This window comes from Puntigrus tetrazona, chromosome 3 (genome assembly GCF_018831695.1).
Source record: "Puntigrus tetrazona isolate hp1 chromosome 3, ASM1883169v1, whole genome shotgun sequence".
NCBI classification, from domain to species: Eukaryota; Metazoa; Chordata; class Actinopteri; order Cypriniformes; family Cyprinidae; genus Puntigrus; species Puntigrus tetrazona.
In genome coordinates, this window is record NC_056701.1 from 20,808,733 (window position 1) to 20,831,109 (window position 22,377).

Below are 22,377 nucleotides of genomic sequence, written 5' to 3' on the forward strand. Positions count from 1 at the left end.
TGTTTGCAAGTTCCCCTGACAAATGTAGGACAGGAATAGAAGGCTATAGTAGGTCATGTTTTAAAGAATTTTAATCATTAAACAATGTCACACACCATAACAGACCAAGCATACATTAAACCAAATATTCATCTATACTCTAAAGTATCAAATCTTTGCAATAGTAACTTATGTTAACTATTTGTAAGCCTATAATATTTACAGGTATGGTGTCCCTGAAACATTAAAATTCTAGTAAGGAATATAAAGGCACATTTTGCATAGGCATCACCTGTTTAAACAGGATAGAATTTACATTCAAGCTGGTGTGTGGTTGACATGCTTCACACTGAAACCCTGAATACACAAAATAAATAAACACCAAGATATATAAATCCCAAATTAAAAAAACAAAACAAAAATATCTTATCAGGCACACAAACACACAAAAGAAAAAAAAAGCACAAGGTTCCATGAAAAAGTAAATAAAAATAAGAAAAGACTGTGATAAACAACTATGGAATGTATATGAACAGTTTAGGAATTTTAGGTGTGCATTAATTGCATTCTAAACTTTAATGATATAAAGACATATTGATTGGTTAAGCTAATATACGAATGTACAACAGTTAAACATAAGCAAAAGATTCTCATGTAATGCACACAGTAAGATGAATTTATAGTTGGAATCAAAAATCAAGAAAGTCGTCCAGGGGTGTTTTGAGGTTGTTTTAGTCATCCTCATCATCAAATTTCATGTTTGCATCATCTGCGTCCAGCTATAAAAGGATGACATAACAAATGCAGTCACAACATGGACAAATACAAATGCATAGGTGTGAGTGTTGTATATATATATATATATATATATATATATATATATATATATATATATATATATATATATATATATATATATATATATATATATATATATATACTAAAAAAAAGTGTTCACATAGCACTTTTTAACTTTGTTTTCTAATAAGAAATAGCAGTGTTAGGCCTATATAGGATATACTTACACATTTCATTTCCATGATAGTGAAGACGTGACCGGTCATCAACATTCTCAGAGGGATTGTGAGGATCAGGACAAAGGGAAGGGCAAGTGAAAATGCACTAGATTTTACTGCCCACAGAATCCCCAAACAAATCACTTGGATCAAAGTGTACAAGTGCATACGTATAGTGGGCACCTGTAGAGTAACAGAGAGAGAGAGAGAAATCAGTACCTAGTTACCATAGATTGATGGATCAGTCAACTGACAGATCAAAAGTATCCCTTCTAATTATTGTTGCTTGGAGTTTGGGAATGACCATACACTGCTGTTCAAAAGTTTGTGCTTGATAAGTAATTTAAATGAGGATTTTGAAAGAAGTCTATAATTTTCACCAATGCTGTCACAACTGAATCAGAAATACAGTAAAAATACTACTAAAATTGCATATAATGGTAGTTTAATTGTTTTAAAATCGAACTTATTCCAATTTATTCCAATTTATTATTTTGCCAAACATGAATTTTCAGCATTGTTACTCCAGTCTTCAGTTTCACATGATCCTTAAGAAATAATTTTTATCACTGTTGAAATATTTGATTTTATCACTGTTGATTAATATCTTTGTGGAAATTGTAATACCTTTTTCCCTCTTTGATGAAATAGAAATTGTTTATAACACTATTACATTCTATATTGTAACAGACCCCAAATATTTTTTTATCCATGTAGGGTATATGTGTGCATGTAGTTAAATCTTACACGGGTGACAAATGGAACAGTTGGGTGATGCTTTTTCGGTGTAATAAGCATAAGCATACGGTCCCAAAGCTGAATTCCACTCAGTGAAGTGATACCCATATAGAGAAAGATGCCAAACAGAGCGGTCATGGGAATCATCTTCAGGATGGGCTCCATGAGAATTGAAACCCCTGTGAGGAAAGAATTTTAATGATTCTGTGCACTGTTCAATAACATTTTGTTATATTAATTATGTTGATTTTATTATATATTTTAAATGTCAATTTTAATCTAACAGTGTTTATTAAGTTCAGGTAAAAGACTTGCAACTCACCAATCATCACAGCCACCAAAATACCACTGACTCTTTGTTCTAACACGCGTTCGATCTGAGGTCTGGGTCCTTTGGTCATGACGGTCAGGGCATTGGCATGGGTGACAGACCTCACTGTAGCAGCACTGAGCCAGGGGACACCGAAGATAGACCCAGCTCCTCCCAAGAACACCAAAAGGAGGAGGTCTAGATGGAAACCAGAGCCCTTGACCATTTTTCTCTCAGGCTTACTCACAATCAGCCTGGATGGGAAGGAAGAGGTTTGAGGTTAATGGAGTAGCTATAGCATAACAGACTTCATTCAAAAATATCTTCACTGTATCATAGTATCTTCATCTGGATCTTCTGTTGTTTTCTTTATAGTGAAGATCTTGAAGCAAATGTGTCTTTACCCAGTGTGAATTTCTGTGTTGTGTTCTGAATATCACACTCACGTTGTGATCTGGGACTCAAGGAAAATAAGGATGAAGACCAACAAGGCAGGAACAGCGCAGGCGAACATCATCCAGACTGGGAATTGCTTCTTCTCACCAAATGGGTTGATGATCCAGCCTCTAGCATCTGGGTTGGACACGGTCAGCCCCTTTGGCACCACCAGTTTCTAAAAGCAGGATGTTTACCATTTACACATTTGCCAGGAGACACATGAATGGGACGATTGATTTCAATGTTCAAAATCTCTGTTTATTTGAATCCAATAATGCTGGTCCAGATGCATAAAACATGTTTATCTTTATGAGCCTGTTTCACTAAGGAGTTTTTCCATAATTCCTCAACATGGGTTAATTCTTGTGGAAGATTTCTTTCCCTCAAAGCGATAAGTTCAAATATCTCAACAATTAATTTCTGGATGACACCAGATTTTAGTTTTTTTTATTACTTTAGGAGAACTGTATGCATTTTGGTGCTACAGCCTACAGCTGTTTGAACAATAACTGATGAGTTGATTCTGTCATGCATAGCACAATCACCATTTCTGAACAGGAAGGCAGGAAGACCACAAACCAATTTTTGCAACTTATAGTATCAATAGATGTCAATAGATTTTTTTTGTTACTGCTATACTTGACTCCAGGAATGTGAAAAATGGACCCTTAATTTAAGTGCAATGCAAAAAAATGTACTGTACAAATATATATATATATTACAGACATATTATTTTTCTGTGTACTACTACAGTACTGGACTTTCCCAGTAAATGTCAAATAAATAAATAAATAAATATGATGCCATTGCTTTTTGAAGCATGAATTAAATATTTTGAGTTACTACCTTTCGCAGACTTGGAGAATCTCACAAAACAGTGGCATTTACAGTTTAGATACAGTTAGAACCCAACCAATTGAGGAAATTTGTAATAGCAAACTATGTCAAATGATTAGTGTTTGTCAAACCTGTGTGTAGGCATCACTGATGCTGATATCCACAGCAATCATGAAGAAGATGGCGATGGGGACACCAAAGTCTCCAATCATTCGACGGATCTGGTTGTGTACAGTATTTTAATAGTAACATGGTTAGTACATTCAAAGGCTTGGCTGGATGGTATAATCACTAAAATGTTTTCCATAATTATTTGAAGCTTTAAACCTATTTTTGGCTAAATGTTATCAAATTTGTAAATAAAAAAGGAAAAAACTGAGCCAACTTACAGGACCGGGAAGGAAGGTGCTAGTTTTAAACCCACGGAGATACAAGGCAATAAAGAAACAGCCAAACATAAGGCACATGGACAGCAGGGCAGTGTTGGGATAGGCCCTCTCTACTATTTCATGATGTCCAGTAACATTGCCATCAGGATGTGTTTTGTTGACAAGCTTTTTGACAGGGTGGAAGGGGTCTTCCAAAGAAGCATTCAAGTGTTCGTAGTTTAAAACCAAAGGATGTGCTTGGAAAATCTGAGAAGAATTGAGAGAGAACAGAGCATTAAGGGAAAAAAAAGATTATGTGATGTGGATTCATCTACTGAAGTGTGTGCCCATTTTGAAGACTGAATATACCCTGATAAGCTTGGCAAAGGTCTCATAGATGAAAATGAGAGAGATCAGGATGGAAAAGATCTCTTGGGTGAAGCGTGAGATGAAACGGACAAGGAAACTCCCTTCCACTGCCATAATCACCACCACAATGACGATCAACCACATGCCCACCCAGACACGGCCCACAATGTACTCAAAGCCATTAGACTTGCAGAACTGAATGGGACAGATAAATGCATTTAGATGGATGAGAAAAGTCATGCCGGTGGTGATAATCTATCTCATTAAATCACATTTCTTGCTAATAAAAGCATCACCTGAAAGAACGCCTCTTCAAACACCATCAATGGACCGGTAAACCCAATGACAAGTACTGGTTGAGCCGCAAACAGACAAAAGATTATGCCCTGAACACATGTAGCGACCATCATCTCAGAGACCCCCATCATGTGTTCCGTCTTGTCCGCTAAAACATAGACATATTGAAGATTAGGGATTGCTTCATCATTTGGGGATGTATGTATTAAAATCTCTGTGTTCATCTGAGCAAAGGAAGTCATATATATTTATAGGATGAATTTTCTCTTTTTTCATACTCTTTTTAATACTCTTTTTTTAATTTTATGCAGTTCTTGGCCAAATAATGATAAAGTGTTTCCAGATTTTATGATTTGAGTTAATAAATAAATGTGACTACTTTAGATCTTTTTCAGAAGAGGTTAGTCTATGCTTGCTGTGAGTGTACTCACCGAGAAGTCCTCCGAAAGTAATGGCAGGTGAAAGGGCAGCGAAGTAGATGAAGATGACAGCAGATAGCACCTGAGGGTCCAGAGCATCCGTAAAATCGCTAAGGTAATTCCTGTAACGGCGTTTTATGTCTTTGACCATACCGCCAAACGGATAGCCGGTACGGGCCAGTGGATCCTCCCGTGGCTTCTCAGGTCCAGTTGGGGCTAATAAACACAATTAAACACAGTGCACTTGATATATTTCCAGATTTAACACTAGGTTGGCCTAGACACATGCAGAGGAAGACTGTTCCATGTAACCATTATTGATACATCTAACTGGCACATAAATACATGTTTGAAATTTTTTAATAAATTTATTATAAAGATCTTGAAAAGTAACATGACCAGTTTTCAGTACTACAGAATGTATAAACTGTGCTGAATTATTTAATAAACATCACAATATTTAGATTATTTAAATAAAAACAAGCACACAAAGGGAATGAAGGATTTTTTCAAAGGTCAAAATTTCTAATTAAATGAATGCAGTGACACCAGTTTTAACATCTTGTCATTATATAAAGCCTGACCTTTGCCCCCAACCATTAGTCGGGTGTCATATGGGCGGACTCTATCTCGTAGCATCTTCTTCTGGAAGTTGATGATTGGCTTAATCATGCTCTCATCCTGGATTTCTGTGGGTGGGATCACAATACTGCAGTCCATGAAGTCTGCCATTGCATTGGTCAGATCTTTCTCGTTTGTAGCTAAGTAGGCCTCCAGAGTGAACACCTGTTTGAAGGAACAGAATTAATACGAGACATTAGAAGAGCCTTAACTGTACTTGATTTATTGAATAAGATTTCAGTGCCGTTCTTTACCCAGTCAGCCATCAGTGAAGCCATGGCCCGGCCACTCTCATGGTAGTCTATGCCACTGTGACTGGGGCCCAAGAGGAAAAAGACAAAGCGAACAGGAACAGGAGCTTCAGTAACCCCTTCCATCACCACTGAGTCCCGTAGACGGGCAAACGCCACCACTGGTTTCTGGAGGTTCTCCACCACACCTTAGGAGAGGTACAGAAACATTAAATATGCTGTATAACGAAATGATAAGTGTTGTTATAGAATAAAAATGCATGTACTCATACCTGATAAAACCACAGAGGCCTCCACACGATCCACCATTTCTCGCTGTGGAGGAACAGAGCAGTCCAAAAGTGAGTAATTGAAACTGGAAGTAATTTAAAACAGGTCTGGAAAAACTGTGATGTAATTATCAACTTTTTGTATTTATTCAGAAGCTAGAAGTTTTAAGTTTATTTTTATTTTTTAAATTCTTTGGATGCCACATCTGAGAATCGGACTTAAAAGTCTAAAGCTGAAAAGATGGAAGGATAGTATCACTGTGATTTTAACCAGTGGGATATCCTACATCAAAATGTTTATGATAGATAGATAGATAGATAGATGGATAGATAGATAGATAGATAGATAGATAGATAGATAGATAGATAGATAGATAGATAGATAGATAGATAGATAGATAGATACCTGTTTGGTGATTGAGAATGTTTGCAGCTCTATGTCTGCTGAACCAGGGGCTGAAGTGGGCTCTAATTGACTGTGAAGCACAAACAATGAGTCATATAAAGTTTATAGCTATATTCAGCTATTAATATAGACCCTGTGACTCATATACGTAATAATGAGGTATTCTGAAATACAAAAAAACAGTTTCAGGGACTACTACATACAACTGAAGTAACTTTCCTGCACATAAACACAGACACACAAAGCAACACAAAAGTCAGGGAACCTAACCTGCGCTTGCGCTGCAGTATGGCCACAAGAGCGTCACGGTCTGTGGGACGGATCTCTTTTTTGAGCAGGAGTTGTTCCACCATCTTCTGACAAATGCTTGATAAGCTGCTCTCATCAACATCAAGCAGCACCGCCCCTGGTTACAGTCACCATAAAGAACATCAAAGAATATTCCTTTCATTCATCCCCAAAATTGAAAACCTGGAATGCTAAAATGTAATCATCAATTGAAAATTTAATTTAATTTAAAGTTTTGACATATTTATGGTAGGAAATGTACAAAATATTTTCGTGGAACATGATCTTTACTTAATATTTTAATGATTTTTGGCATATACGTGCTGCTTATGACTTTTGTTGTCCAGGGTCACAATATAACATGCTCTGGTTGAGATATGGGCATATTACAAAACTGTTTCTAGACTTTAATATTTAGTGTCTAATGTCTCGAGGAAACATGTCCCTTGGTGTCTCACCTGTGCTCATGACCTTGCGTAACTGAATGAGGCTTTTGAAGGTGAGATAGGGAATGTGGGGCTGACTCCACTGTCCTGTGGCAGGACTTAGGTTCTCCTCATAACCCAGCCAGCGTCCCATTTCCTGCCACAACTCCCCACGAAGCTCATTCAACTCAACGTACGCCTAATGTTGACATGAATTGTTATTAAGGCTTCCTTCTTTACAAAGAAGGCAAGGATAAGAGTAAGTTAATGAAGTTGTTTGTGTCACCTCTGCATCTCCTCTCTTGATGGCATTGGTGTTGGTATTTCGGGCAGCTAAAAAAGGGAAATGAAAAAATGAGCAGCAAAGGCTTATGGTTTGTGTTTATAAATATGCATGTGTATGACAAACACACCCTCTAAGTCTCTAGAGAAGGTAAAGGTCTGAGGCTGCTCCTCTTCCTGTTGCCTCATCTGCTCTAAGTCATAGCTGCCTTTGTGTCCCGCAGGGGTCCTATAGAGGGAGACAGAGAGCACACACTACAGCACACACACCAGGGTACAGACCCGGCCGTCACGGCTCCACGCACTCACCATATCTTATGCACCATAGGGCAGACTGAACTCCATCCTCTTACAAAGCGACTCAAGCCATCCCTGACACAAGAAACATAAACCTCACTCTGTCCAGCCCTCGCACTGTCCTGGTCGGCCACAAGGGCACAGCGTTTTACAACTTCACTGCCTTTATTACCTAGTAGCTACTGTAGTGTGCAGTAATCTTCTATTTTACTGATTTATTTATTTATTTCAAATGAGAAAGGCTTTAGGTAGAAGAGCTAGAGATGTACGTAATTAATATAATGTTTTGAGGTTATTGGATAATACCTCTGTCTGATAAGGCAATTTAATAAAAAGTATAGCCTGTGCAATTATATATATATATATATATATATATATATATATATATATATATATATATATATATATATAAAATTATATACAATTATATATAAAGTATGATGCATATACCCTGCTCCCACCAAAATCAGATCATTTCTTTCTTTCTTTTTTGCACTGCATGGGTATTTTCATGACAATTGTCAATACCTCAATAATTTGTAAAATCCTATTCTTATTGTTGTAAATTGAAAACATTTAAATTGCATTGTATTGTATTTCACTTGGTTTAATTCATGCTTATTTGAAACAGTATGCTTATTTCACCAGTTTTCAAAACCATGCTGTGGTAATAAAGTAAATGCTGCCCCCAAACGTCTGTTCTGGAAGCATGTAAGTTTGGTCAATGGGTATGAAATTCCTAAAAGAAGGTTGCAAAAAATTGCAAAAATATACAACTACATACAGCTACTAATAAACTTACATTACATTATATTATAAACTTAAAGTTACACGTCACCCTGAATGTCTAGATGCACCATGGTAATGACAGTTTGGGGATATTAATCATCATAATTATTTTATATCACCGGTCCTAAAACAGGCTTCATTTTTTTGTGCATTCTTCTAATATATTTTTCTTTTAGTTGATATAACCTGACTAGGCCAGGAATCTTAAGCTGTGACTGAGAAATGCAGTGAAGCAGATGCAACTTTATTGGCAATTCTATCAGTGTGTGTTACATGTGTGATACTCACAGTGGGAATGGAGATGGTAGAGGTGACTCACTGTTCTCATAGGACATGTCGTTGTCCTATAGACAGAGAGAGAGAGAGAGAGTGATATCTATCCATACTATAACACAAATGTCATGCCAATAAAGCAACTTGCACTTGAGCTTCAACAACTACTCCATGTGCTATGAGACGCTCTCCTCACCCCTTCAAATGATACTGCTTCCATCATCGAGACTGTCTTCTCTCTGTCCCAGAACTCACACATAACCTTCATTCACACAGAAACAAAATAACACAGTCAGACTATAAGAGCTGCACACCAGCTACAGGCTGTGGTTATCATTTATTCATATACTCCCATTTATTAAAGTCTTACTATACAGACAACATATATATATATATATATATATATATATATATATATATATATATATATATATATATATAATATAGTGTATGATTGATTAGTTTTACCAGTAAATTTTACTTCAAACTATTTGCATAGAATATTTACACTGTTTGCAATAGCATATATAAATACGAATTATGAAAATATATACAGTTCCTAATGTTCTGCATGTCTTTGACTACTTCATTTAGTAAAAAAGCGAGGCCTCTGTTGACAAGCGCTGTGGATCAGATCACAGTTTTTGTGTTTTTCAGAGGCTCACCCTGTACAAGCACAAGGGTGTGTGAGAGCCACAAACAGACAATTATCTGAAGCCTGGACTTCTATCGAACGATAAGGGCTCTTCTGTCCCTCATGGACAGAGGCAGATAGAGCACATCAGAGCGGTTAGATGAAGTCTTGGCACTTCAAAACTCTCTTTACTACTTCAACAGAACAACAAAGATGGTAAACACAAATATATTCTTCACTAAGACAAAAAAATCGTATCAACGTTCACTAGAAAATTATTATAATTCATATTATATTTATATTTATATTATAATTATTATTTCAAGTGTGTTGAAGTTAATTCAATTCCACATTAGTTGGGATTAAAAACTGTGAGAAAAGATGAATCTAGTGGTGAGAAGGACACCGCTTTCTAAAATGTTGCAACTAATCATGTGACCTTTCATACACACAATGTCCAAATTTTCAATAAACAAAACACATCACACTTTACCAATTTAAAGAAAGACAAATGCAATCGTAAAATGAATGGCAAATTTTTATAATTACAATTTTGAATTAATTTTTTTTTACTATAAAACAAGCATGTTGACTCCTTTACATGAGTCTCACAGTCTCCAGCTCTTTTTTTGCTTTTTTTTTTAAATACAAGACATAATATATATGATATAACATATATTTTTCCAGCAGTCCAAAATGACTGATAAATTACTGCTGCACTGCAAGTAACAGTGAGATATGTATACTAAAAATACTAAATTGATGTAGAAACAATTAAAACTCAGGAATTGCTAGTATATTTGACAAGCAGTTACAAAGAAACAAACTAAATTAAACATTCCATTTTTAACAACTGAAGTAGAATTTCCTTCTAAAACAGACTCATATAGTCTTCGTTCTATTTCTACTTTGAAATACATTTCCAGTGCACCTTTAGCAGGTGTCCCCCTGTGCTAGTGACCACCCTCTCAATTTAACCTACTGTTTTCATTTTCATCCACTCAGATCTTGTCATAAACACTTAATTTGACGGTTCAACAGAGCGCAGCACGCCCTTACCTGAGCCCAGGTGGTCCTGGCGGGTCTCTGTGCTGGGTGTCCGCGTCTACACTGTGAGCGCCCAACTCAAGACTGACCTCGGGTCGATTCAAAGGGCATGGGTGGAGATGGAGGGGTAATGGAAAAAAGAGAGAAAGACGTAAAGTCACGTAGTGCGCGGCAACCCGAAAAGCGTCGGCATGCGTAGAGCACTCAGTGGTGGGAGGGAGTGATAAGACCCCCATAATCAGAGAAATAGTCTTATCAATGGGGCCACCTTACAGCAGGAATACCCCAACCCTAAAACCACTCCCAAAAACAGTCTCCTTCAAGCCGGTCCAAGACTGAACATAGTAAGAGGCACAGAGTTTGAGGGCCCTGAGACTCAGTTAACTGGCCTAGTTCACTCTGCATCCTCATTAAAGTGATTCAAAAGGCATATGAATTGTGCACTTTAATGCTAGTTCCTCAGGTATCAGAAAAAATCACATTTATATTAAATATAAAAACATTCCATCATTTATGCCACTCCCAGAAAACAGTTAAACTGGATAAAAAACAAAGTATGACACTGTGAGAGAGAGAGAGAGAGAGAGAGAGAGAGAGAATAAAGTAATAGTTCACCCAAAAATGATCATTTACTTCCTCTGGAGTAGTTCCAAACCTGTAGGAATATCTGTTTTGCCGAACACAAAGGAATATATTTTGAAGAAAGTTTGTAACAGGGCTGTTTTGGGTCACCGTTGACTTCCATAGTAGGGAACAAAAACACAATGGGGGTCAATGGTGACCCAAAACAGCCTGCTTACAATCTTTCTTAAAAATATCTTCCTTTCCTGCAAAGAAATTCATATGGGTTTGGAACTACTCCGGGGAGAGTAAATGATGAAAGAACTATCATTTTTGGGTGAACTATTCCTTTAAGGTATACTTTTGTTGGGGAGCTCATCATAAGCAGGGTAAACTAATCAGTAAAACAGCATCTTGCCTCCTGACGTCAAGCTGCATAGAGGTTTGGGATTCCCTTCTTGATGGTTATTGGTGGACACCCCTGTAAAGGTGGTTGGAGGGGTGCTTTAAGGGGTTTCCCCATCCACGACCCTCACATCAGTTTGATGTGTCACCTTTTTTCCGCTGAGTCACGGAAACACTGATGTCCCTTGAGCCAATGAGAGCTCGTTTAAGTCCTGGAAATAAACCAAACAAATCAATAATCTAAGGTGTGCCACTTGCTGATTAACTTTTCATCAAGCGTCAACCTTCTCGGTTGCGTTCCTAATAAAATGTACAGTTTTTCCAAAAGTGCATCATCTCTATCCCTCACTTTCTTTTCAAGCCAGTTATTTTGTGACATTTTCCAATTTAACAGTAATGGTTTAATCTCTCTGACTTCACAAGTGAGTGCATCGCTTTTGGTCACACAGTCCAAACAGATTATGTTTTGCTTACATGTCTTTGCGCTTACATTTGCCTTATCAATATTTCAGGAAAAGAAATCTGTGATTTGCTTCATACTATTTATACAGTTTTTTCCCTTGCAAAAAAGTACAAAAATATTAACCTTGGATGAAATTTTCTCAGTTACACTGCTTGATTTATCATAGAAAGTACCAAAATTGACATAAAAAATAGAATAGATAACATTTTTTAATCTGAATGGAAGGAGAGAGTTGAAATAATCTTGCCACATATTTAATTATTTAATATTGAATTAGGAAAAAACGTTATTTTTACAGCAGTTTTGGCCACGATACATTAGGTTTGGGGTGAAAATGACTTTTGAAAGAAGCAGTAACCTGGCGTCAACACATAATCAACGCAAACATGACGAACGTGCTCAAATTTACACAAGCTTTCAGACATAAGCACACAATTTTTATCTTTCCACACACATGAGAAACGAATGATCAATAACAATTTACAGTGAAAAAATAAACCGAATGTGATGCATTACCTGAAACATGGAGATGGGGGTTGTGTGGTCAAGGGTCTTGGGCTGCCATTTAGACTTCGATCCCAAGTGACACGGATTCAGAAAACAGAGCTCTTCTGTCATCCTCTTGTATTATTCCTAATGTGCTCCTTGCTCTTAGACAAGCGATCCTGCTCCTGGAGAGCCACCTTCCTGCAGAGTTTAGCTCCAACCCCAATTAAACACATCTGAACCGTCTAATAAAGGTCTGCATGATTACCAGAAACTTTCAGGCAGGTTGCTGCAAAACCCTGCAGAAAGCTGGCCTTCGGGAGCAGGATTGGACAAGTCTGTCCCCAGCAAATTATTACGCTGCTGTCTTGACTGAGAACTGAAAACCGAGAAAAACACAATGCCAAATCAAAGGAAAGAGGTAAACAGCACTTATTCCAAGATACAGCGAATTCTAATAATATATAGTCAACTTATAATTTAGCTGGTGTTCATTTAAAATAATATCTACATTGTTAAAGTCCACGGGGAGGAATACACACCTTTATACCAGGTGCATTAGAGCACATTCTCACTGGGGACATCAGGCAATGATTACAGTCCACTGACAACACATTTATGATGTCAGCATTCACGTGGCTAGAGACCTTTCAGGACTAAAAGAGTAATTAATGCTCAGTCCTGCAATTATGAGACCTATTAAAGGATGGAATAACTTCATCTCCAGAGAGGAGCATCACATGACCCGTGAACAATAACTGAAGCGTGATTACTGAGACAGGCTGAGGGGAAGTTTGCTTTATATAGTGTGTGTAAATGCTGAAGCGGGACTTTGCCACTTGTAGTTTAATACTATACCAAAAAATGCATGCGTTTACACATACTACGATGTATGTGTATTTACTAAAATGATAGAAATGATAGAACAAATACCAAAATGAGCAGAATCAAGCAGCTTTCTTCTGGAATGTTTTTTGTAGCTTAAATAACTGGAAGCAAATGACGTTAGAGGTCTGGCACAGTCACGTTACAAATAGCGTGTTAGACACAAGTCTGTATTTACCCTGACAATTATTTTTTCTTACTCTAATTATTCAATTTGATTACAGTTTCCAGTTTCCACTGCAATGCATCATGAAATCTGAAATTTGATTAGATTCGATTACACTTGGTTATTTTGGCAGCCTAGGCTACAGGTATGGGGTGAAAAACTGTACTATAGGAAATAAATAAAAACATCTGAGAATTAAGTTGTTACAACACAAAATAGGGGTAAGATGGCCCCTCACGGCAGTATATTGCCCCAAGTAGAGCTGTCAAACAGTTAATCTAATCCAAAATAAAACTTTTGAATTTATGTGTGTGTGTGTGTATGTATATATATATATATATATATATATATATATATATATATATATATATATATATATATATATATATATATATATATATTATGTCATTCAGTGTAACAATTTTATCAAGCATATTTGTAACAAAAATCCATTTATGGCACGTTAAAAGATTAATTACTTTAACCCCAAATACTAATTAGTTGTAATTAAAATGTTTTTAAATTTGCTACTAGCCTAGGTTTTACCTATTTTTTGATTTAAAACAATAAAAAATATATAATAAATATACACAATATATATGCATATATTATGTAAAGAAATACATTTATTTTAGATGCGATTAATTGTGATTAATCGTTTGACAACGTCAATGGTTTGAGTCACACTGAATCAATGACCTTAAAACTGCTCAGACTGACCAACTGTTTGACATTCACATACTCAAGATTTTAATTTTGGATTAGGAAATTAATGCATATGTGTGACATTATTGAAATGATTATAATCAATCAAATTCTGCAATTAGGAGTTTTTTCGTTGTCAGTTTTTTTTTTTTTTTTTTTTTTACACTGCTATTATTTATAGTGTTCTTGCTCTTTAATCTTCACAATAAAACCGGCGTGCCTTACGCATGTTTGTATGATATACGGCGCATATAACATTGTACAGCACACAGTGTGTATGTGTAGGTGTGTCCCTCCTCCAGTCTCTGGCGTTTTATGATAAAACACAGCAGCTCGACTCTTCTGTGATAACCATACACACAAACTATCACCCGCTGCTTTAAGGGCGTTCACACAATTTTCATTTTGAAAATTACAGTGCACTGTTGGAAACTCCTAACTGAATTTTCCTCATATTACCTTGACCTTAATAAGCATGTACGCACCATTAGTACATGTACATCAACACTTTGGTACAATGTTGGTGTCCTAGCTGCGTTTTGTCTTACAATTATATTGACTCACTATATTGACTTATTTTAATGTTTATTGCACAGTATTTATAGTACACTATTCTGTCTCCTCTGACACGCCACTGATTGCTGGTAATAAATATCATTGTTACTTGCAATTAGTTCAGAAATCTTCTTTATTATAGATGGCTCGCTTTAAACAGTTTCGCCTGGATTCTGTTAATGCGTCAAGAGTAAACTGAGATAATAGAAAATATACTGAAAGAACGCAGCAGCAGAGAGAAACGCCCTCTACTGCTGCCAGGAACGTTTACAACCTGAATCATTTCTACAAAACAATTCAAAGCTGCATCTAACATGTTTCATGACTCTCAAAGAGCTATGAAATGGATTATAAGCTTACTAGCACAAGGCTGACAGACTTCACAACAGTTAAATGTCAGGTAGGCATGTACGACAACATATCAAAAACAATCTGCAAATATTTTCAGGAACTATTTATTGATAGATTTTTTTTTTTACAATACATGGACCACAATTATTAGTTATATTCAAGCTAGTTAAATCAGTTTCAGTACTCTAAGAATTTTTTTTTTTTTCCAAATTAAGTAATTTAACCACTTACCTACCTTCTAATTATTTTTGTATTTTTTGTCCCCACTTAAAACCATTCTACAGCTTTATCTTTGAAATCCTATTCAATAAATGTAAGTTTTAGGTATCTAAAAGGTGAAACTAGGCTATCTCTTGAATACACCGATTATTCCTTCAGGAAAACTGAAATAAAACTTAAAAAAAGAACTCTGTTCTTCACTATCTTCTTTATTACACTATTTCGGGTTCAGAGTTTTCTGGACTAAAGCTTCATACCATAACTTTTGAACTTTGAGCTATGGCAATCATTTATGTCCAAAAAACCTAAAGTGATAAAGGAAAGAGTGAAGAGCTTTAAAAACAATGAAACCATTTCCTGCGACGGAGTATTAATGTGCTTGTGAGCATCGGACAGAGGAGATGGTGATGGCCATCAGAGGTCAAGGCTTTAGAGGATGATGCACTCTTTACGGTTTCTGGTGATCTTTTCAGGCTTTCCATCCTTAGCTTTAACAATGGCCTCCATGATCTAGAGATTAGACAAATAAAAAAAAACATTTAAATAAGTAAACAACACACAACACTACTAGGTGCCATTTTAGACAGACCTGACTGGATTTGTTTTTCCTTATATTAAAGATCCCTTTAATATCTTAATTATTTCTAAAGACTTTGATTAGATGCTTGAATTTATGCAAAATTGAACCAAACTATAGATTTTCAGACAAAAGCAGTGTTCATCAAATAAGAAAATATTTAACACAGTTTAAACAACATCCCAGATTGCACCACAGTTATAAAGTTATTAAGTGAATGTGCAGAGCTGAAATCTACTATTATTAAATATCAGATTTTTGGCACTAGTCTCATAATTCCATTTATAATTTTTTAAATCACTGTCTTACAGAACCAAACTTACATTACGTGACAAAGCATGATCCGCATTTATAGGTTGTGTATCAAGCAAAATTCAAAAGTGTTGGCTTTAAAACTTATTCTTGATCCTAGGCTAAGCTATTTAACCCAGGATGACACAAGAAGTTATATATATATATATATATATATATATATATATATATATAGAGAGAGAGAGAGAGAGAGAGAGAGAGAGAGAGAGAGAGAGAGAGAGAGAGAGAGAGAGAGAGGCTATATTCTTTACAAAGTAGGCTATTTATCCACAGAATATAAACTAGCACACACACACACAATATTTCCTGATACTTACATCCTCTTCATAAGGGAAACCTCCTGTTTCTAATTTTGAGAAGACCAGATGTTCATTGATCTGTACTTCAAAACTTCCTACAGGGAAGAGAAAGGTTCGCGAGAAATTATGTAAAGTATTTATGCAGTTTTATGCAGATAATATTGTATCTACACGAGGAAGGACACGGTGTACTCAACCTCTTCGGCCCACGAAGCCTGACACCTCGGCATCCGGAAACTTGGCGCAGATTCCCCGCTTCAGCTCCTGGAAGCGAGGCTCGTAGCCTCATCCGCCGCTGGTGGGTCATAGAAGACCGGTTACTTCAGTGTGAAATACGCTGTCATTTCTGCATACATAACTAGCCTTTTTTTCAGAAGGTGCCGTACAAAACGGCTTAAACCGGTTTTTCCACCTCGCGCGATGTCCCATTCAGGAACAAGGTGTACTTTTGGGTCCTTTTCTAAAATCGAATTGGTTAAACCGGTTTACAAAATTTGAATACTTCATTTAATGTTCCTCGCGGTTCTTGAGTCAACAACTGATTCCTGTCAGCGATATGAAATATGATTTAAGACGGCAGTGCAAGCGAGTTTAAACATGCTTAGTTTGAAAAGATCGCACATAAGACAAAGTGAGACAATATTTAAATAAAATATTATTAATAAAAAATAATAATGAGGATATTTATGTCCAACTGTTTAGCGCTGAATGCTGCACGCATGCGCAGCGTTGTCAAGGTAACGTCGCTCCCTTCCCTTCACAGTGTTCCAAACGCTTTTACGAGATACCATACACCTTTAAAAGAACACAGTTCAAGGGCTCTGCCCTTCGAAGGGAGCAGGGCACAAGCATGCTCACTTCTGATTGGAATTAGCACACAATAAACACCATGACTAATATATGACTACATACGAGTTTACTTGGGGAGAGGGGAGAGAGAGAATGTAAATTTACGAGGCTATTGTGTCAGGGAACACACGATATGGTAAAATAAAAATCAATCGCTACATCGCTGTTTGAACTGGCTTTTTGAAAGAACTGTTCAAAAGAACCGATTCGCAGTAAGAGACTCGTTCAGAGTATGCCGTGTAAATACACATAATATATGTGCAGCACAGCTCTTTCGAATTGTGTGCTTGATAACCAATGTCACATGCAGCTCCCTAGGTTTTATCACTCATAAATGTATTCGCACTGAAAGAATTTACGACGAGAAACAACAGCAGGCTAATTTAAAGACAGACCAAGTTAAAAAAAAAAAAAAAAGGAAAAGAACTTACCAGTATTCGACCTTTATCTTCTGCGCCATGATTCCTGACTTTAGATTGTGACCTGTAATGGTTACCTGGTTGTTCGAGGAGACAGAAAACAACACATCCACCGAGACACCTGCTGCGTCAGAAAGGCTACACCCTGCTCACCTCCACCTGTCTGACACGCCTAGAGTTTCCAAAGGACAGTAACTGCTCGTCTCAGACTATGAGCCCTTTAACAGTTCACCGTTGTGTCAAAATAGCCAACAGCTGCATGAAGTGTTAGCCACCTTTATAGCGATTTTAACAATACAGATCGTGCCAAAGCAGCTTTACAGTGAAAATATATCTGTGCAATTAATGAATGCAGTAAACCAGGTTAAAGCTAGCAGCAGCATGTAGCACTGAATGTAAAAAGTGTGTAATAATTTTACATATTTTAATATGCATTACCAATATTATACCAATACTGGGACAAAAAGCTTACTGTGACACACAACACGCTGAACATAAAATCACACCCAAATTCACATTGAACAGTCCATGTATTTTATTTCATGTCAAAATTATGATTTATCAATTATTAATTGGACCAAGATAAGCAGCTAAACATCACTGTCCTCACATCCACACGATGAAACTTCAATCCCACTGTACTATATTAAATTAGGGCTGATCTACGGCCTTAATTAAAAAGACAGAGAAAGACTACAAGTTGAACGTAATTTCCTGTTTCCCTATATTACGTCTACTTCTATACCAAACAGTTCTGTCTGACGACACATTAACAGAATACAGATGAATGCAGAGCACATGCAGCATAACATAATAAACATTATGTAAAAAGCAAAGGTACAGGCACAATCAGACAACAAGGGATCCAAACACAATTGCAGGACAAAACCAGATTATTTTTTTAATCGTATATGAGTGATGTAATGTTTATAAAAACACACACCGAATAACGAATCATGCGGCAGTGTCTGCAAGTCATATAAATGCCCTCAAACCAGCTATTTGGTTTGATTTACCAATGAAGAAATTGCACTACAACACTAATAATAAAAATTACTAAGCAAAATGCTTGCAAGAGGCAATACACCTGAGCTTTGACACCAAGCAAAGTTGGTCTAGAATGCAGCCTAGAGTACTTCAAACAAGCATTTCAAGTACCCAACAATATTAAATTCCTTAATTTGAGATCTCTTCATGCCGATATGGGATGGTGAACCTGAAGGGACACTTGTTAAATGACAATTTATCTACTCAGACACCCAAACATAATGACCTGAGCTTTAGGCATTCCCTTCTTACAGCGACCACTTTAGTACATCAGTATATTCTCTTTAAACACCCCCAAATAATTAGCAGACGAACAATGACCCCTATTGGCAATGTGGCTTCAACAACAACAAAAAACAAGACATTAACCCTTGCATTGGCTTCCTCCTCAACAACCCCTCATCTTTCTCCTCCAGCTTAAAGGATGTATGGACTGCAGGCCTCATACCGCAACTGCTCACTTTAGAGTTACAGTAATCATATACGTCCAGCAACCAGACCAGAGGAGTGAAGAAGAGGGGACGTTTAAGGATCCTACATCAATACACTTTCCCTAGATGTTAAAGCTATTTTAACAGAGCCGTTCTTGACAAACTAGACATTTTCAGAGCCAAAAGTGAAGGGTCAAGTGATGACGCTTTAGAGGATGACACAAGGAGGCTGGCTCTTGGTGATCTTCTCCACCGGCTGGCCATCGTAGGCTCTTTGGATGGCCTCCATAATCTTGTGAATGGGATAAAAGAGAGACGCACACATACATGTGAAAAATTCGCTAACCTTTTATAGGTGACAATAAGACAAGCGCAAGACGTTTACTCACATCATCCTCATAAGGAAAGCCACTGGTTTCCAGCTTTGAGAAAATCAGCTGTCCATTGATCTCGATCTCAAAGCTCCCTGGAAAAGAGAAACAGAAGAGCTGATGTTTGCTCACATTCATATTTTTGCATAACATGTAAATCACTGCGTGGCCATAAATGTGCGAGGTACCTTGGCGGCCGACGGCCACTCACCACTCGCGATCATCAGTGAACTCAGCAGTGACGACATGCTTGAGCTCCTGAAAGCGGGGCTCGTACCCTCATCCGCCACTGAAACACAACACTGAACGTAAGACAAACAAACCTTCGCATCCAGGCAAACACGCAACGGGTGGTTACTAGTGTACTAGTTTATGTCTGACAATAAACCTGAAAGACTAGAACTATGGAAGCTTGTTTCTGCCACAGGAATTAGTTATAAGATAACAGTCGTAGTTATTTTTTTTAATTCATTATTATTATTTTTTCATTCTATGATAGAAGGGGCCTTCCATCTAGAACATTGCAACCTTTATGAGGGTAAAACACTCCATTCTAATAGAGTCTGAAAGTCATAATTATCACTGCGATCACTTTCTGCAGATGGTAATCTAGCTCATACCATTGCACACAACTTTCCTTACAGTTCATCAGATGTGCGTCATATCTCTTTGCAAAAAGCCCTAAACATATACAAGGCATAGGATTATTTACTCATTTATTTATTTCAAAATATATGGCATATATATATATATATATATATATATATATATATATATATATATATATATATATATGTGTGTGTGTGTGTGTGTGTGTGTGTATGTATATATTTAGTGGTTTCTGGGTTGCTTGGGAGTCAGGATATTTTACTATGTATAGACTGAAACCCCTCTCCTGAGAGATATACAGTTTAGGATTAGTCTTCCTGCTAAAATCCCAGAGAAGATGGATCATCTTAAATCCCCAGATACATGTTCTTTAAACCAAACACGTTTACGAGTCATGCCAGGACTTCTTGAGACCAGAGCGTATTAAAACCTGATGTATGATTAACTACTATATGAAATTTATTCATGAATACATAAAGGAAACGAGAGAACGAATAGGATTATATTAATAACAAAGACAGCAAAGCAGGCAATCCGAGCGAGACGTTTAATCTAACGTGACCATATTCGTTAAAACATTTCACTTGAATAGAAGGTGTTTGTAAATCACATAGAATTATAGACAATTTACAGACGTGCCTATGGTAAAATCACTCACCAGTATTCAACTTTTATTTGCACGACCATCTCGCCGTTTCACTGCGTGCTCGTGCTTCCGCGTGTCCCCGATCTCACACGAACCTACAGCTCTAGCGCCCTCTAACAGCTGGAGGACACACTTTCACGAGTAAACTTGTCGTTGAAAAGCCACACGATGGCAGCAGCTATTAACCCATTTAATCCCAAATTCATCTGCAAACGAGCCCATGTATTTTTTCAGTAGGATATGAAAAAATAAAAGTTAAAGGAGTATTTCACCAAAAAAATGAAAATTGTGCTATAATTTACTCACCCTTGTGTAGCTCCAAATCTGTATGAATTTCTTTGTTCTGCTGAACACAAAGATATTTCAAAGAAAGTTTGGAACCAGGCTGTTTGGGCCACCATTGACTCCCATAGTAGGAATTTTTTTTTTTTTTTTTACCATGGTAGTCAATGGTGACACAAAACGGCCTGTTTACAAAGAAAGAGATGGTTTTTGACTGAATGGTTCTTTTGGAACAAAAATTGTTATTCTGTGGCATCACTGTGAAGAATTTTTTATGCACTGTGTAGTTGCATCTAACTTTTTATATGTGCTTATATGCACTTACTACAGTAGTACAGTTAGTTTATATACAGTGTATATATATATATATATATATATATATATATATATATATATATATATATATATATATATATATATATATACTACAGATACTACTAACTGTAGTAAGTGCATATAACTTGTAACAAAGTCAATGTAAAATTAAGTGCTACCTGATATTATAAAATTGATAAATTATTTACTTTCAATGAATTATGATTTAAACTGTGATTTTTATGTTACAGCAATTTTTAAACCTCTAAAAGTCTAGAACTGTCCAATTACTAGATTTATCCTTTGTAGAATTATTCTTGTCTCATTAATTTAATTCAGGCAAGAGATCATCTTAAAATTGTAGCACACTCCAGTACAGCACACTCATTTAAGCAACTGCCCTGTTTATAACACATAAAATATAATGTAGGACATCCAAAATGTCCTTGATGGGACAAAGACATCAAGAGAATATATGATAGCACGAGCTCTCAAATGTGCAACAATCCTTTTCTCCATCACTGCCTGTGGAAAGAGAGAAAGAAAAAAAGAGGCTAAAGCTTTTGTTAAAATGGGCTCGATTGTTGTTAAGACTGAACACGGCTCGCTTCTACCGGTGACTCACTCCTGAAGTCATTTCCACAGAATAGTGCACTGATTCGCTGTGTCATTTGTCATTAAGGGCCAGGTGGGTCTCAAATGAGACACGGTGATTTGGAGCCGCATTACACCATTATGGGCTCATTATGATGATGTCATACAGGACTCACGACTGACACCACACCGCAATGATTTTGACAGGCCAAGTGAAAAGTTTAAGAGGGAGAGAAGAGGCACAGATGTGTCATCTTGAGCTTTATTTTTTTTTCCAGCTTCTAATTTTTCTCCTGCGTTTGATAAAAAAATTACAAAATGCATGTCCAAATAACAAGACATGTTATTGCAAATATGAGAAATAAAGACTACACTCTCAAAAAAAGTGCAAAAATGCAATCTTTAGGTACAACTAAAGGCCATTACCGTTAAAAGGACATCTTTGTATCTTATTTACTCTTAGAAGGGCCATAGCAG

General features: G+C 36.7%; 2 protein-coding genes and 1 pseudogene across 2 annotated transcripts; all 3 read right to left on the reverse strand.

Moving 5' to 3' along the window:
- Positions 1–53: 53 nt before the first annotated feature.
- slc4a1a (solute carrier family 4 member 1a (Diego blood group)) lies at positions 54–10,520 on the reverse strand. The gene is made up of 21 exons (XM_043233754.1): positions 10,366–10,520; positions 8,869–8,934; positions 8,688–8,743; positions 7,445–7,542; positions 7,318–7,364; positions 7,065–7,230; positions 6,589–6,724; positions 6,319–6,388; positions 5,916–5,958; positions 5,647–5,831; positions 5,356–5,557; positions 4,784–4,987; positions 4,352–4,500; positions 4,056–4,250; positions 3,708–3,953; positions 3,450–3,539; positions 2,490–2,656; positions 2,056–2,297; positions 1,743–1,912; positions 1,005–1,178; positions 54–758 (listed from the first exon to the last, which is right to left on the reverse strand). The coding sequence occupies exons 2-21, from the start codon at positions 8,929–8,931 to the stop codon at positions 711–713; spliced, it is 2,751 nt and encodes a 916-aa protein (XP_043089689.1). The 5' UTR covers positions 8,932–8,934; positions 10,366–10,520; the 3' UTR covers positions 54–710.
- A 4,498-nt stretch (positions 10,521–15,018) lies between these two features.
- On the reverse strand, positions 15,019–17,775 carry selenow2b (selenoprotein W, 2b). Its single transcript, XM_043233799.1, has 4 exons — positions 17,618–17,775; positions 16,535–16,632; positions 16,356–16,432; positions 15,019–15,659 (listed from the first exon to the last, which is right to left on the reverse strand). The coding sequence occupies exons 1-4, from the start codon at positions 17,644–17,646 to the stop codon at positions 15,579–15,581; spliced, it is 285 nt and encodes a 94-aa protein (XP_043089734.1). The 5' UTR covers positions 17,647–17,775; the 3' UTR covers positions 15,019–15,578.
- A 347-nt stretch (positions 17,776–18,122) lies between these two features.
- On the reverse strand, positions 18,123–20,834 carry LOC122337728 (annotated as a pseudogene).
- Between the last annotated feature and the right edge of the window lie 1,543 nt (positions 20,835–22,377).

Excerpts from the sequence above, each read along its gene's own strand:
- slc4a1a (XM_043233754.1), bottom strand. The coding sequence starts at position 8,931 with ATGTGTGAGTTCTGGGACAGAGAGAAGACAGTCTCGATGATGGAAGCA. Across the intron at positions 6,725-7,064 it reads ACGCAAGGTCATGAGCACAG|GGGCGGTGCTGCTTGATGTT; the intron begins GTGAGACACCAA and ends GACTGTAACCAG. Across the intron at positions 2,657-3,449 it reads TCAGTGATGCCTACACACAG|AAACTGGTGGTGCCAAAGGG; the intron begins GTTTGACAAACA and ends TCCTGCTTTTAG.